The sequence below is a fragment of the Anas acuta genome, chromosome 12 (genome assembly GCF_963932015.1).
Source record: "Anas acuta chromosome 12, bAnaAcu1.1, whole genome shotgun sequence".
In the NCBI taxonomy this organism is placed as follows: Eukaryota; Metazoa; Chordata; class Aves; order Anseriformes; family Anatidae; genus Anas; species Anas acuta.
Genome location: NC_088990.1, coordinates 10,507,897 through 10,524,801, shown reverse-complemented (window position 1 = coordinate 10,524,801; position 16,905 = coordinate 10,507,897). Strand labels below are relative to the sequence as shown.

Genomic DNA, 16,905 nt, shown 5'->3' with positions numbered 1-16,905 from the left:
CCCAAGATTTTCAAAAGGAAGGTATGTACTTATACTGCCTGAGCAAGATGGAAGCTTGGAAGCTTTACGCACAGGGGTTAGATTAGAAGCCAAATCACTCTGACACTTGCCTAATCATCTGCAGAAGTGCATGGAGATGGGCAAATCTTTCATTGTTTTGTCTGGATTGGTATATCTGTTGTGGTAGTGAATTGGTTTGGTTGTTTTAATTCTTTGTAAAGCTGGTGTGTCTGCCAGTTTCCTCTGAAACTCCCTGAAACCAGAAGTGTAAACCAGCTTAGGGCTGTGGGAAAAGGTGTGTTTAGCACTGGGAGCGGGTGAGAGATAAGGGGAGGAGCAGCATTGCTCCTGGCTGTCTGTGGCCGCCGAAGTGTGAGGTCTTATTTCTGCAGAGGGATAGGAAGTGGAGAACCATGCCTTGAGGGTATATCGGGGAGAGAAAGGGATGGTACCGCAGCTTGTTTCAAGTGAGAGGAGATTAAAAGCTTCTGGACTAAGCGTGAGGAATCCGCTCACATGGACACGTTAAGTGCGTAGCCAGGAGACACTTGCCAAGGCGAACAGAAACCATGAGATCAGCCTTCCCCCTCGGCAGCGGGTTCATCGCTCCCCCCAGTCTGCAATTCTCTCAGGAGGTTAAAGGACATATTTTAAAACTATTTTTCGGCTCTGTTCTCAACCCATTTGGGTGATTTTTGTTTCATTTTTATTTTTTCTTTTATAGTGCTTGCTATTGTGACTGTGTTACAGAGCCTGTCAACCACTGCAGCACCCAGCTGTGCTGGCTGCGACCATAACTCACGCAAAGTGCCAAGTGCTGTTCTGCTTAATGTGACAGATCCTTCCGTGATAGCGGCACTACAGCCAGCCCTGGTGAGTGCGTGGGGAAGGATGGTGCCCATGTGGATAAGATTTATGTTTGTTAGGGCTGTGGTGAGTGAATCTGCAAGGGCTGCCTTCCCCTTTTCAAAAACTTGGAAGATTTATCTCCCCCAAACATCCTGAGAGAGTCTCTCTCTCTCTTTTTTTAATAGCTATCCCCAGAAAACTTGCACCGTCTGGTTTTTCCACCTGCCCTCAGTGTGGTTTCTCCTTATCTCTCCCCCAAGTTGTCATCTCCTCTCGCAATTCTTGTGGTGTTGCTCTTCCCGCTGCTCTGCTGCATGTGCAGACAGCCGTAAAACAGAGTTTACAAGGCTCATGATCTATGAGCGCTGTGCCATGGCACCACAGAGGTCGGGTTCTTGTGCGTTCCTCCTTACAGCTGTCTGCACGCAGAGCTGCATACGGGCAAGTGGCAGGGAGCGTAACTTCCCTGATGAGAGCCTAGAGAAACACAAATGCAGTTGGAAAAATCATATGAATCATGAATGAAACATTACTCACGGAGCCTGACTGCAGTGTAAGAATGGGATGTCAGACGTTGCTGGGAGAAGGGGGTGCATCTGAAGAGAAAGACAGATTGCACGGCCATCTCAACTCATCTGCCTGATGGTAGGGTGCACTTCTTGGAGTTTATTGAGGGTTCAGCCACCTTGCTCCACGGAAAGACCTTGCATCAGGGAGATGGAGTGTACACAGGCAGATGTAGCTGAGTGTGTTTAAAGGTATTGCTTTAGCCCAAAGAAAGGAAATGTCCTTGAGAATACAGTTAACAGGTGTTAAGTGTTCTGATTAGGTCCACTCCTCTGTCTTACATTCAGATGTGTTTGTAGGGTGATTTTTTCAGATGGCAGTGACACATTCCTAGATCACTCAGACAGCACATGGGAATTTTTGCAGTTGTGAATATAAAGTAAATTACTTCTTAACATGACTCTGGATGATGGATGTGCTCCTTAAATAAAAAAATGAGCAACCAATGAAAGCCATCTATTTTGCAGGTGGACAGCCTGTCTTAAACAGTCATTTTAGTGAGTTTTTCAGCTCCCATCACTGCCATACTGTAGGGATATGTTTCTAGCTCTGTATCACATTTTTCTCTCTGCCACTCTCACCCCACACATCTCTGGAAAAGATGCTGGCATTGTGAGGAAGGCTGCTAACTGCTAACACTCCTGGTTAAAGAGGAGTGGGGCCAGAGGGGTTTCCTGACCTGGGGCCCAACCCCTTTGCTTCCCCTGGAGAGGGGATGTGGGGAGTCAGAAAGGCTTCTCTCTGTGGCTTTGAATGCCTTTCTTGAGTGAGTCTTCCTTCATGAGCCTGATCTTGTCAGCTGCTGAGGTTGGCTTACTGACACTAAGCACTGCTCCTTGTGGCTTTGATGACCAAATGAGACCGACCTCGTGCTGGAGGAGTCAGGTTGCTTGTTTCTTTTATTGAGTGTCCTTTACTTTTTCTTGTTGGATCCAGGCAGACCACAATGTGGTTTTGGGTGTTACGGCATCAGGACCCAATTTACAAGTTGGAAGGGTCCTGAGGCTGGGGTCACCTCTGTGCTGGGCCAGAGGTTTGGGGTGGCGGTCCCATAGCCTTGGGAAGCAAAGGGACAACAGGCAGCAAGGCCTGTAGGGTGTAAGAACTAAGGGCCAGTTTTCTAGGAGAAAGACCAGTTCTCATCTGTGGCTTAGTAAATCACAACCTGAAAGGAATGCATAGTAAATGAATGCGAGTTAGCTTAAAAATACTTGGGAAGAGGGAAGAGAAAATTCTCCAAGAGGGGAACAGCTAATTCCCTATGGTCACAGCTGGCTGTATGGCACTGTGTATCCAGATAGATAAATTTGCTTGTGAAGCATGGGATAATTATAGGGGAGTGGGTGGGGACGACAGTGCTTTGTTCCTCCCTTCCCCACAAATTTTTGGCTGACTTGAGGCATGGCCAGGCAGTGGGAGCTGCTGGAGGCTGCTTTGGCAGCGGCAGCTCACAGAGCTGCTCTCCTTCCCGCTGAGCTCTGGGGCTGGTGCTGCAGCTGGGTGTTGTGGTGCTGCCTACTGCATCCCACGGGGGATGCGTTGCCTGGGCTATGGGACTGGAAGGATGCGGCTTAGGTGGCAGTTTCCTATGTGGTGAGCACCTGAACGCTTGGGAGCAGAGGACTACGAGGGAGAGGAAAACCTGTGAGATCCTTGGACTGGATCACCTCAAGGCTCTGTATCTGCAGTGCCTAGCAATCAGCAGTGCTGTGGGTGTCAGTCTCAGCTGCCTCTGGATCCACAAAGCTTCCTTTTGGGGCAGAGGAGACTCAGAGACCATGCTTTCACCCTTTTCCCTGCATATGTCTTGCTCCACAGAAATCGGGCTACAGCTAAGCCAGCTCTTAAGGAGCAGCATCGGAAGCCCTGTGCCAGTCTTTTAAGCTGGGGGGCACAGAGATCTGGATGCCTTTGGTCTGTGTCTGCTAAACAAGCAGGTGCTGCTCTTGGCTGACTTCAGGACAGCCTACAAACAATAAAGTAGAGAACGCATGGTGCAGGAGGAAACCTGAGAAATATTGGACAGATGGACAATGGTGAAAGCAGGAAAAACGGGGAGCTTTTGTGGGAGATTTAAGGGGCTTTGGGAAAATGAAAGGGATGAGAAATGCTTTGGGGCAGGGTGAAGGATTTTGATCTGAGGAGGAGAAATGGCAAGAGAAACCAAATGGAAAAAAAAAGGGTACTTAGGGAAGGAAAGAAAAGGATTTGAGGAAAAGGTAGGAAAAAGGACAAGAAACAAGGAAGAAGAGGAAGACAAATTTTGAGGAAAGAGTCCTCCACATTGTGGGGACAGCAGAGAAGTAAAGAAAATGGGAAAGGGGGTACATTTTCCTCCCAGATATGCTATCTATCCTCCTGATCACTGAGCAGTGGTGAGTGTGATGTGTACACTACAGCTGCAACAGAAAGCCATTTTGACAGCAGTCAAACAGCAGATGAAGTTTTGTAAAAATAAATAAAATAAATAAGTTGCACGTACATGAAGTGTCTGAGCTTTAGATTCAAATGTCTTTGGTGCTAGAGTTGAAAAAGTTGCTGACTTAGACTGTCCTGAGGACTCTGATTTCCAAGTGGCACAGACAATTGTCTGTATTCTGCAATCTGCATTATGCAACAACTGCAAGTCAGACAGCCTGCAAGGCCTTCAGAGCAGGGTTTGTGTTGATTGCTTTTTTCTTTTTTCTTTTTTTTTTTTTTTTTGGACACCAGAAAGTGATGAAGAAAACAAACCCATTGTATTTCTGTATTTCATACAATTGAGGATGATTTATTGCAGGATAAGTTCTGTATTTGTTTTCTGTCATCTGAAGGTGCCTGGCTCCAGGATAGGATGCCTGTTCCTCATATACAAGCAAGAGGAAACACCCTGCCTTGCTCACGAGGTGTAATGCTACCTGTGGCTAAGGCAGAAGAACGTGGTTCCTGTTTTTCTATAGGCTGGAGAGATGAGCTGTCACAGTTTGCATGTCGCGGTAGTTAGCAGTGTACAGCCCATTCAGCTGTTTGTGTCCTGGCACATTTTCCGCAATTCCTCCTCCTCCCTCTCCTCCTCCCCACTGCCTCCTTTGCTGGCCTAGAGACGAGCAGGATTGCCTAATCTTCAGAAGGCCAGAAGACACAGTTGGAACATATAGTTGACTTGGGGGGAGAAGCAATTAAACCAATATAGAGTAATCTTGTATCAGGATTGCTCCTGTCTGCTCACAGGACTGCAGGCACGCTTTTTCTACCACTGAAGAAATGTGGTGTTTTTTTCAAAGCGTGCTGGTATTTGTTGTTCATGCAGGTGCCAGTCCATAATTTCTTCTGCATCATTCTGCCTGTCAGTGTCTTGGGCTCTGAATCATTATCAGAATTGGATTTTGGCACCAAACTTTTTCTCTAGGCCTTCATTTTTGTGTAACTGGACAGGAGCAAATTGTCCCAGTATTCACACACAAACTCTTGCAATGTGCGGCAGGAAGTGGTCAAGGACAACGTGCAATGGATGCCTGCTGCTAGCACACCACGGGAAAGGAGTTTGTTCGTGGGAGTTAGGGGGCAGACAAGGCGCAGCATCCCTCCCAAATCTGGGAGTCACTGTGTAGTTCAGTTTTTTGTCAAGAAATGAAGGGTACAATTTAATTTTGTCTTCGAGATGGATGGGGAAGTGGCCGAATACTGTAACTTTTGATTCCTTTTGAATGTTGAGTTTATGTATTTGTACTCCAAGTGCTTTGATCTTCTACAGCTCCCACTTGTCCGTAGACCGAGATGAAAACAATCATTGCAAGTTCTTTTCTAGCCTTCGTTCTTATTCTGTAATCCTGAATGAAATTCAACCTTATTCTCCATAAATAACCTTTCTCGTTCCCCAGCTGTCTCCTCGTGCTAGCTCTCTTCTGACCTCTCACTTACTGACTCTGCACTGACCTTGCACTTCCCCCACAGCCCTAATCTGCCAGTGTCTACACTCCTATTCTTCCTCTGCTCTTTTGCACTATTTCATTTTTTGAATAATAGGGCCCACCATTTCCTGAGCTGCACTTCAGCAAATAAGCTTCAACAAGCCCCTTTATCTGCAAACAGAACTCATGTAGCATAGTGAAAAATGACTGCCACTGGCAATGATTTTGATATCTTCACCTTTTCTCTCTGATTCTAGACTACAGGTGAACCTATACTTTCAACAATATTTTCCTATTGGCAACAAAAAAATTGAAGTAATGTTTTCAAATTTAAGAGAAACAAGCCAAAGACTGTGCCAGTGTCTTGCTCAAATATATTTATATATGTATTTTTTCAGTTGGATTTTCATCAGTGTAGCAACAATTCTGGTAATTTCTCAATGGCTTAATGACTGTTAAGGAATTGTTCATGCATTTTGTGCTCAGCTCACCCTCCAATTCAAGGCAGTGTGAATTCTCATTTGAAAAACTTGCAAATGGAGCTTTAATTTTTGTTGTTTGAAGTTCAACTCTAGATTGAAATATTCAGAAATAGTCTCATAGGCTTAGAGTGGAAAAACTTTTGAAAAAGGGCAAAGAGATCATATGCATCACATCTGCATGTACGCTGTTGTTTTGTCTTGCTGCTATTATGTGATGTTGAACAAAGTGCTTTTTCCTCCCAGTACTTGTTTGTCTGTCATTTTGATAAAATATTGGTTGAATGTTAATTTGCTTCTGAAATTGAAAGCAGCGATGCTTTTAACATTCATGTTTTTGAAATGACACCATGAAATGTAGATTTCATCTCCATGTAGCTGCAAATCAAACCTATTTATTTTACAAGTAGAAGGCTTAACTCTAGGTGTCAGCACTGCAAACTGAATGTGAAGCTCTGAAAATGAAGTTTTGCTGTCTCTGACTCCCCCGGTGCCACCAGAAATTAAGTGCAATAGTAGTTTTGATGACAGATCCATTAAGGCTGAATAAGAGAGCCCACACTTGTGATTAATGGCACGAGAAAGAATTCCAGCATTCTCTTCTGACACTGCACTTAAGTGCATTCTTATCAGTGGGATTTAGAAAATTAGAAGTTTAACATAAAGAATGAGGACAAGATTACTCTCCCACCAATGCCCACTGTTTAAAGCAGGTTTGTTAAGCCTTTTCCTTCATTTATTATTAAGTGCTTATCTTAAGTGGGCATCCGAAGTGATGAGAGCACAGGAAGCCGGAGTGATTTGCTAGTACTGACAGGCGATATGAAGCAGCTAAATTAATGGGGTGGATGAAGTTTATGTGACTGTTGCTTATGTTTGAAACTGCACAGTAGCAGGGAGACCAGGGACAGGAAGGCTTCATTTTCCAGCCTTTAACCCTAGCAATTACTAGAAGTAAATAAAAGCATTTTGACAGTGCAAGTACTGTGGTTGTCCTGAAAAAACACATTTCTTAAAAATCACTGCCTGCTGGCTTTGCATCTCCTGGCCTTACAGGGTGCTGCCATCTGCAGCAGCTGATGCTGTGACCTATATGAACGGAGAGCTGCTTTTTGCTGACGCAGTCCTCGCTTATCTGCCTTTTAATCACGACCTGATGGCATTTCCCATGTAGCTGAGGTAATGCTCAGAGGCCGGCTGTTCCGAACGCACACAAGGGCGCTCTGAACCGGCTGCTTCCAAAACGCCGCGACTGATGGGGGCACAGAGCCCTTCGTGATGTGCACTTGGAGGAACTTGAATAGTTTTCCCCGAAACACCTTATCTTCTCTCCTGAGGCACGGGAGCTTATTGACAAAAGCCATCTCTCTGAGATTTGGTGTTTTCTGTGCTCCTAAAGCTAAAGTTTGATCTGGCCCTCCCCAAACTGCTGTTGCTTGCCGGGTGACAGTGAGTGGTGTGTTGAGGTACCTCGGTGAGCCTGGGTGCCACAACCAGGACGGAGGGCGCGTTGGAATCAGCACAGCCTGGGCTCTGTGCTTGTGTCGGGGGCTGCCACCGCACCTGGGTTCGTACTTCAGGCACTGTCAGGGGTGCCCGCAGCCCTGTGCTGGGCATGGCCCTGGCAGTACCTCAAGCACTCCGCTCCTCTTGAGGTGCGTTAAAGCGGGGTCTGTGCCGTGTGTTGTGTCCCAAGCTGAGGCACGTCGGGTCTCACCGGCAGAACAAGCCTGATTTCTGCGCGTGCTGCCGCCCAAGCCGCTCTGCAGCTCGGTATCCAAGTCCTGGGCTCTGCCTGGACCCGCAGCACCTTCACCCCCAAACCCATTTCCGAGTAACCGGACGGGGCCACAGCCGAGAGGGCAGCGCTGGGGCTCGGCCTTTCCCCGGCTCCCCTCAGGGGGAGCGCGCGCGGAGCCCTCAGCGGGCGCCGTGAGCGCGCAGGCGGCGGTTTGAAGCCGGCTCTGGCGGGCGGCGCGGACCGCCATTGGCGCGGGGCGGCTGATTTGCATTGACGCCAGCGCGGGCCGGAGGTCAGCGCCGCCGGCGGCTGTCATTGGCTCCAACGCTGTCAAGCGCCGGGGCCGCGCGGGCGGGGGGGTGGGGGGGGAGCGGGAGAGGAGGGGAGGGGCGGGGGGCGGCGGGGAGGGGAGGGGAGGGGAGGGAGGGAGGGGGCCGGGGCCGCCGCCGCCCGGTGCAGAGAGGCGGGCGCGGAGCGGAGCTGCGAGCACCGAGCACCGGCACTTCCCCGCTGCACGGCGCGCCGCCGCCACGGCCCTGCGAACGGGAGCCCTCGCCGCCGCAAGCCTCTCCGCCGAGCCGGGACGCTAGGATCGTTTTCCTGCCGCTTCTCTCGCCTTTCGCCTTTTTTTTTTTTTTAATCTTTTTATCATCATCATCGTCGTCATCATCATTCTCTGGCCGTCCCGCATCACCCCTCCGGCCACACACTGCCCCCACCATGGAGGCCCTTTGATGCCTCCGCCAGCCTCGCCGCCGCCGCCTCCTCCTCCTCCTCCTCCTCCTCGTCCCGCGGCCCCGGGCAGGGCTCCGAGCCGCCCCGCCGCCCGCCCGCCGCCGCCGCCCCGCCCGGGGCCGGGGCCCGGCATGCCGCTGCGGCGCCCGGGGAGCGCCCGGGCCGCCTGAGGGGGGGCTGCCGCCGCCTGAGGACGCCGGGACCGCCAATGTCACCCCCGCGGCCGCCCGCCGACGTGCCCCAGGCGGCGTGACGAGCCCGCCGGGGCGGATCGGGCTCCTCGCCGGGATTTTTTTTAATTTTTATTTTTTGGGGTGTCTTTTAATTTTTAATTATTATTTTTATTATTTTATTTTTTTTCCTCCGAGCAGCCCCGCAGCGCGGCCCCGAGCGCGGAGGACGAGGTGGGGAGCGGCCCCCCCCGGGAGCGCCGCGGGGAGAATGCGCCGAGCCCCGGGCTAGGAGGGGGGGGTGGTGCCGAGCCCCCGGCCGCGCTCAGCACCGGGGCTGTGCGGCTGCTTCGCGGCTTTTCGCGGCTATTTTTCCTTTTTTTTTTTTTTTTTTTCCTCCTTCTTCCCCCAAAGGAAAGCAAGCCCTCCCAAGCTTCTCAGATGGCTTAGGAAAATCAGCACTAACCTGTGAAAATATGAAGTCGACCAGTTGTTGATCCATCCCCCCCCCTCCCCACCCGCCCGCCCCTCCAGCCTCCCGGCCCACCGCTGGCTGAGGGGGCGACCAAAGGACCCGCTTCGTGGAGGCCGAGGAGGACAGACACGAGCCTGTCGTGTGCGAGGGACCGATGGCAATGCTTCAGAGTGTAGCGGAGACGCAGGACAAAGATTCAACCTGTTAACAAAAAAAAAAAAAAAAAGCAAAAAAAAAAGCAGGGGGAAATACCAACGGGAAGGAAAGAGATATATATATGCACGTATATATATATACAATTTAGAAGTATTCCCCAGGTGGCCACAAAGCATGGGCTGTGCTCCAAGCATCCACATCTCTGACAGCAGAGTGGTCTATCACAGTAGCAAAGAGTCTGAGGAGTGCAATTCCCCTCACCAGACCAACACAACCATGTCTCAGCAGCAGCAAGGCAACCCCGTCCCAGGATTATTCATTAAATCCTCCAACACATCCACTTATAAGGTGAGGACTAATTCCTCTAAGAAAGACAAGAGGGAGAACAGCCAGAGCATGGAGGCAGAGACCCAGACCAGCAGATCCAGTGTTAAGGTAAAAAGGGTGCGAAACACGAGCGCCGTTTCTCGCAGCACACGAGTTGGCTGCAGCGGTCTAACCCAAGGAGTCCCCCCGCCGAAGTAACGCGTTGCGGGGGAGCTTTTCCTGGCTCGAGCTATTACTTTCGTTTATAGACTAATCCCTCTCATGCGATGACTTTGTGGATGTGCCCGAGCCTCTTTGCTCCTCCAAAGGGCTTTGGCGAAGGCTGGGAAGGGGAGCGGTGTGAGCGGCCTCGCTGGAGGCAGGGGCGCAGGGCTGGACGCTCACAGCGGGCCCGCAGTGGTGGGCTTGGCTGTGGGGGCTGTGCGGTCATGGGGGGCTGCCCAGCGACCCTCGAGCTGCTCGGCTCTGTGGAAGCGAGCAGATCGCAGCCCGAAGCGATCCATTCGGTGGGCTGATCGGTTTGCGTAGCTCTTCCATTCAGAAAGTTGGAAGAGGGGCAGCAGATTGTGCTCTGGGTGCTGGTTTACATTAACAACTTGTTGACCTTGTCTGTTACTGCAAATAGTTTTTGCCTTTTTTTTTGTTATTATTTTTTATTTTTTGCATGTGTTTCAGTGTGTATACTTATGTGTAGAGATACAAGACAAGACCTGTGTGAAATTGACGGACACATACTGAAAAAAATTGCAATCTGTGATTAATTTTTTTAAGTGTTAGTTGCATGTCAGTTTGCTTTCCATTGATGTAGTCACGGGCTTATGCATTATACTTTAGTTCCTACTGCTCGAGTTTTTGATTATTCCATATTTTCTCCCTTGGGGGGAGGGAACTATCTCTATTTTGAAAAAAATAAGTAATTGCAAATATTAAAAAAAAAAAGAAAGAAAAAAGAAATGAACTCAAATGCAGTACCTCGGGGGATATTGTATAACATGGCTGATGAGCTCTGGGTTACTGTGATAAGGACTGAGATACGCACGCCGTAAATACAAGATACAGGCTTGAGGTGCAGGCAAGAACTAGCAAAATGTCAAGTGTTTTGCAGACCCAGAGAAACTAATAGTTTTTAGATTTCTGAGGATTTTTACACACTTATTAAGGTGGCTTCTAGAACATTGACCTGAAGCAATTTTCTTCAGTACTATGGATGATTTTCTCCGTTTTCCTCCAGATTTAGTAAGTACGGTTCACAGAAATTTAAAAAAGGTGTAGAAAAAATGAGACGACACTACATGTAGTGAGTCGAAGGAGGAATTAATAGCACCTAAGTCAGAATATGAAGGTCAGCGGTGTTGTAGTAACGTAAAATTGAGTGCTAGTACTGTACAGGAAACTAAACTGTACGGCTCTGTTCACGCACAGTAGTCGTGCTTATGGTAACTGCAGTGGGGAAAGTTAAGTTGTCATCAGAATCCTGACAATTGCTTTAATAGCTTTATTTTTAATTGTGATTGTAATTGTACATTACAAAGTTTAAAACCAAAATATTGTTAAAGTTTATATTGTGTGAATTCGTCTTCTGTGTGCTTGCTTATGGGGGGGAAAACAAACAAACAACTCCAAGGACTGTTTCCAGAAGCATAACCATGGAAAGCAGCCTTAGTTTTGGTGTTTGATTTCAAGAACTTCGTAAAAATTGTTGTTACCCAGTTTGGGTAATTTGGCCAGGTGCTATATGGTTGATTTTGGTTCATGTACATGCTCTAACCTCATTGGCAGCTGTTCTGATTTTTGTCTCTAGGTCTTTTTCTGCCCTTGTCATCACTCTGAGCACATTGCCTGGGTTTTTAGAAATGAGAATGGAATTCTCTTTGTGATCAGTTGAGTACAAAATCTGATTGAAAAATCACATCTACATAATTTTCATGTGTAAAATCCTATCTTTAGAGATGCAAAGCAGCAATGTGCTTCATTTTCTGCTTTTAGCATTAGTGTGCATATTATGATCAGATTTACAGTTCATCCTGTGTTAGAGTATAACTGTGTTGTCTCAGAAATTGTGCTGGAGAGAGAGCTACACTTGTCATGTACAGTGAAGTTGTTTAGAAAGAAATAAAGAATGAGAATGATGAAGGTCAGAGTCCGGAGCCTGAGATCACTGGCAAAAGGAGCATTGGGCAGGACACTGGGCAGTTTTGGAGTTAAAAGGATTTTTGATTTGAGAAAGAACTCTGAGATCTATGATCCTATGACTTTGGGTGCTTCCACAAACTATGGCTGTTCTTTATGGCGCCTGGGATTCCCTCACCTGAGCAGAAGATGCTGCATACCTTTTGTGCTTTGGTGCTGAGGTCAGAACGCGTGTGCACAGCCAATTTACTGCCAGGATGGCATTCTCCTGTTATCTCAGGGCACTGCAATTGAATTCACATACATTATTTTGTCATACATGCACAGATTAAAGGCAAGAAAGTCCTATGTGAAAGCTAGGAAAAAAATCTGGACTGTAAACCTTGCATTTTCACTCCAGCTGGCATTAGCATTAAGTTTATTAATATCAGTGTAATGAGTAACACAGTGACTTTTACCAAATCAATTTGTTAGCTATAGCACACATATTTTCAAGCCAGGCAGTGTCATAAGAAGAAATAACCCATGCTAATTGTAAGATGGACTTATATATATTGCTGATTAACCCCCAGGCTTATTCTGGCTTTATGTTTATATCTTATTGTGTCTTTGTGCTGTTGGAAGGGCAGAGGATCATTTCTCCAGATGTGTGGTGTGAGCATTTTGGGATTTGCACCAATTTACAAAGTGTAGCTAAAAAAATACCTGTCCTTTCCGAATAAGGAGAAGGCTTGGTTTATCCGTGGTAAACTCGCAGAGGAGCCCTGAAAGTGCGTGTGTGCAGAGATAAGTTCTGTAGTACCTAGTGCTGGTATATATGGGTATGGTGATAGTACGTGATAAACGGAGGAGATAAATCTGTTTGGTCATGGCGCCTGTATCTCCCTCCTTGATTAGTAATTTTATGCGTGGCTTTCATTTGAAAATTCATGAGCAGCTTGGAATCAGTGCTGTACCTAAATAGGGAACCAGCCATGAAAACCCTTCTTTTAATTTTCAACAGATAGACTCCACAGCTTAAACTCTGTCCTTTTCCCAGTGGAAGATGAGTGAGATTTACTGAGTAACAGTGACTGAAGTTTGATTATCCAGGGCTACATTAAAAATATCAAAGAAAACTTAGATTAGTCCTGTTGCAAAGGAGACGTTTCCTGATTTTTTTCAGCTCTAAAAGTCTCAAGAAAGTGGATTCAGAATTGTGATAGCCTTTTCATATAGATTAGTAATGATTTTCTTCTGCAGAAATTTCAGTAGCTGAATTTGTAGTAAGGGTACTTGGCTTTATAGAAATCTGCATATACTCTTTTAGGGTAATAACTCTGGTTAACATTTAGCATAAATAAGGATTGGCATGGTGTAAGGACTTGATGGGCATTTATGTAAAACTGCTGTGGGTAATCGTGAGGGGTTGCTGTCCCAGCAATGCATGTGTGTTATTTCTGTACTGCACTGATATGCACTGCAGCACATACATTGCACATTTATTTTGCCCTCTCATTCTTTTACGTATGTGAGATTTCCTTCCTCTTTGCTTGTGTAACTCTCCCTGTCGTGTATATTTAACACAGAAATGTGTGTGTTTGGGTGCAAGGGGATTGGAAAGTAAATCCAAACTTCCTTTATTGAAAATTAAAAGTAGAGTTAAGCCAGCAGGGCTGAATTTGAAATAGCTTTTTGATTTATCAGCCAATATGGGATGAGCAGTTTAGATCCACGGTGTTACAGCCAGCAAGTTTCCTTCATTGAAAACCTGTGAAATTGTCTGTGAATTTTACAGTCACTGCAAACCAATGGTTGCATAATCCTGTATATACAGGAGGACGTATGCTAACTTCTACCTTCAGTGCTGAAATGGATCTCATCTCAGCGTTTAACAGCACATTATTTAGTCTGCTAAGCTGTCTGCTCTTTTCCTGCCTGTCTGGTAATCCCTTCCCCTTGCAACACTTCAGTTCTCCCTCCCTTTGAAACTCCCACATGTACTGTCCCTACTTCCAGTGAGGCCATCCAGCCCTCTCGATTCCTCCCTGTTCCCACTGAAACAGCCCTCAGCCGTTCCCCCAGCAAACCTCCCCTCACCGTTTCCCTCCCACTTCCACTGACGTCAGCCCTCCCGTACAGAGATCCTTGCTCCCACTGAGAGGATCCTTCCCACGCTGAGATACGCTAACTTTGCTCAGTCCTTATGGCTCGAGACTTCCAGCCCGACGTTTAATATGCTTTTATTGCAAGGCATGAGCCCTGTTCTCCAGGGGATGGAGGGGTCTAATTTTTAAATGGTATGGAGTGAACCGATGGAGTAACATGTGACCTTTCCATATTCATGCTGGGTTAATATTTAAGGCTTTTCTTTCTTTCCTTTTTTTTTTTTTTTTTTTTAATCTTTTTAATTTCCTGTTGTTTGTAATGTAAACTGGAAAAGAACTGGAAATCACTCGCAGCATATAGATTGCTATGCTATAAAGACAGCCTAAGATGTGTTTTCAACCTTTAAACCATTGCTTTTTAGTTCCTCTCATGCAAAATGTACCACTGCATTTGAAGGCACCTTCTTGTGTGACTGAGATGAGCAAGGTTAGGTCTTGAATTTTTGGAGTACTTACTGTTGGTAGAAATTCCACTGAGACTCCTTCCAGCTATAAATTCATATTAGACACGAAACGCTGTCTTCTCTCTGCCCTTTGTGCTGTTCTTCACTGCCCTGGTCTGAACTTGCTTTATGTCTCTTGCCTGGCTTAGTTGCTGACTTCTCAGCTTTACGTTTTCTGCCACCTGAATGTGTCAGTAGAGGAGATATTGAAAACAAACCTTTTTCTCCAGTTCTATTTATTTAACTTACTGTGTTACCCTCTGTATCCTTAATTGTATTGCTGAGATTAAACTGCAAGTTCATTAAGAGTGAGAAATTTTCTACTTGTCAAACTCTACTTGCTAGTAAGACATGCAGAAGAACTCGAGGTGATAGAAGTTCTCCATCCATTTCCTCCGTTCCCAGTATTACCTGTGGTGTGAACTGCTGGTGCAAGGTACTGGCATCACCTCACCATTCAAAGTGCCAGCACTTCAGTTTTTGGCATCCAAAATGCTGCATCTAAATATAAATGAAAGATGTGAAATGGTTACACCCACTTGCAGATACTTCATGTTCAAGGATTTTAGATTGGCTTACAATCTGTGTGATTACAAAGAGTGTTTCATTAAGAAAGGTACTCATAGTCCACTTGAAACTTAGAAAAAATATTTTTAGATGCTGTTTTGCTTATATTATTATATTTTAGTATCCTTTTCTCATTTTCAAATAAATGTCCATATTAAGAAAATGAGAGGTTGAATGATAATTATTTTTAACAGCCATTAACATTTTTCTATCCAACAGTTACCACTACCAGCAGTGATAAATTATTGGTTTATTTAGTTATGGTAAGAACTTCTGTTCGCTTCTCTCAGCTTTTACCTTGAGAAGAGACTCCAGAATTGGGCTTAAACAGTACTAACAATGCGGTGAAAATATTCCACTTTCTGAGCAGCTACATGCTAAGTGACTTTCAAATGAGTCCTCAAAGAGGAAATAAATATTTAGGGATATGGACAATTAAAGCTCTGATTAGCTTGCAACAAAAAGTAAAAGAAACCTAAAGCAAATATGATAATGAGCAATTTGCCCCCGAGGTAAAATTGTTTCAATATAAGCTTTGTGTAAATCATCATTTTGTCAGGGGACAGTGCAAGCACCTGCATACCTCGGAGAACAATTTAGCATTGTGTTCTATTTTGGGGGTGTGCATGGATATAATATACCCACGGTGTAAACAGCTTTACCAGCCGTGGCTGGAACTAAATCATTGTTAGTAATGTTTCCGTGATTGCACATAAAACGTGATTTTATGTCCGAAGCACAATTTTCTGTGTGAATTGTGTTCGGTGTTTTTTATTTGAGACCCATTAATTCAGTGGAGTTTCACTAGGAATTTGCTTGGCCCCGTGACATTCTATTCATTGCTATCAGTCCATTGGGTAAAATAATTAGGTATCTTCATTTAACCATAATTTAAATTGGCATGGGATGACAAGATGCAAATTGAATAGCTTTCATGTGCATGGCATACTGAATAGGTTGATTGCTCAGAGTCAGATTTTAAGCTTTCAGAGGCATCAAGGAGACAATGTGGTTAAAGTCTTCTGTTTTTCAAAGATTTCAACATCCAGCCCCTCGTAGGTTCTTTCTTAAAATCCCTGTTCAGGCCAAAATGTAAGAAATGATGATATATACGCTGTGAAGTTAAGTAGCGGAGTCTCTAATTTGTGCATTCTTCCAGACCATCCCCTTTTCCTATGGGCTGAACTGTTGGCCTTGGATCAAACTCCCAGGGCCTTTTCTTCTCTTCCTTGTAAAATCTGTAAATATGTCACTGTACATAATATAAAAAGCTTAGCATCCTATAAACCAGCTCCCGCGTGTGTGGCTTTGTTTCAGTAGAAAGGATGAGGGCTGGAACCTACTTTTTTGACGTGGAACTGCATTGAATTAAGTTATATCCACTTTGAGTGTGGCTGACAAGGTAGTTTGTAATGGTTTGTGATAGTCTTTTATGTGTTTAAAGATAGTCTGCACACATATGTGGAGAGAAGATGTCCTAGCAAGGCAAGATGACTTTGACTCGAAAAGGAATATTCAAGATTAAAGGAAGTTTTGGGGTAAAATAATGTTGCTATTGAAAAAGACTGATGCTAGCATGAGGGACTCTTAATTACGGTTCCCATCTGTGCTTGGAAAAGGAGGAATTATAGCTTTTCAGTTCTGTCACCGTATTACATTATAGCCAACTTTTGAGGATTAGATCTCTAGAAATTAAGGTGACACGTTTTAGTTCATGTAAAGAGAGTCTCCTTGTTAATCAGACAGTATTTCATTCCTGGGTGAATGAAATTGAAAACCATCTCCAGGACATTATTTCTATTGTTCTGATCAGGATAGAAATAAATCCATTTGTTAAATAATGTCAAACAGATTGAAATTGTATCTGTTTCTTTGCTGGAAATTCAGTCTTTTTGTGAAAGCAGAATTATTTTGCACTTTAATTTGAAGTTGCATGGGAAAATGAATGTTTCCTATATTTGGAAAGATCAAAGTAAGAAGTATTTTTCTTTATAAAACAAACATTTTGCATAAGTCTACAAACAGATTTCTGATACCCAGCTTTGTTAAGGGAAAAATGGTAACCTTGAAATCTTTTAATTGTTTGTAGAGTTCCCAGTTTCCTAAGTAAATCCATGCAAAGAAAACACAGAATCACTGGGCAAATATGAAAGAATGACATCCTCTGCTTCCCATTGTTCTTAACTTTGAGTTAGAAGTGACCTTTAGCTCCCTACTGGGATGCAGTGG

The 16,905-nt window shown here is 45.3% G+C and overlaps 1 protein-coding gene across 9 annotated transcripts in view; it reads left to right on the top strand.

Annotated features, from left to right (window-relative positions):
• The window catches only part of LOC137863315 (high affinity cAMP-specific and IBMX-insensitive 3',5'-cyclic phosphodiesterase 8A-like), a 175,041-nt gene that overhangs the window by 27,879 nt on the left and 130,257 nt on the right, over positions 1 to 16,905 (top strand). For 5 of the 9 annotated variants that reach the window (XM_068696359.1, XM_068696357.1, XM_068696361.1 and 2 more), the window contains exon 1: positions 7,951 to 9,497. The exons of 3 other annotated variants lie outside the window; for them this stretch is intronic. In XM_068696359.1, the coding sequence (XP_068552460.1) occupies positions 9,237 to 9,497 (261 nt within the window). In that variant the 5' untranslated portion in view covers positions 7,951 to 9,236. Of the gene's footprint in view, positions 1 to 7,950; positions 9,498 to 10,294; positions 10,626 to 16,905 lie in introns of those variants that run through there. One more of the 9 variants, XM_068696365.1, reaches the window with a different exon arrangement.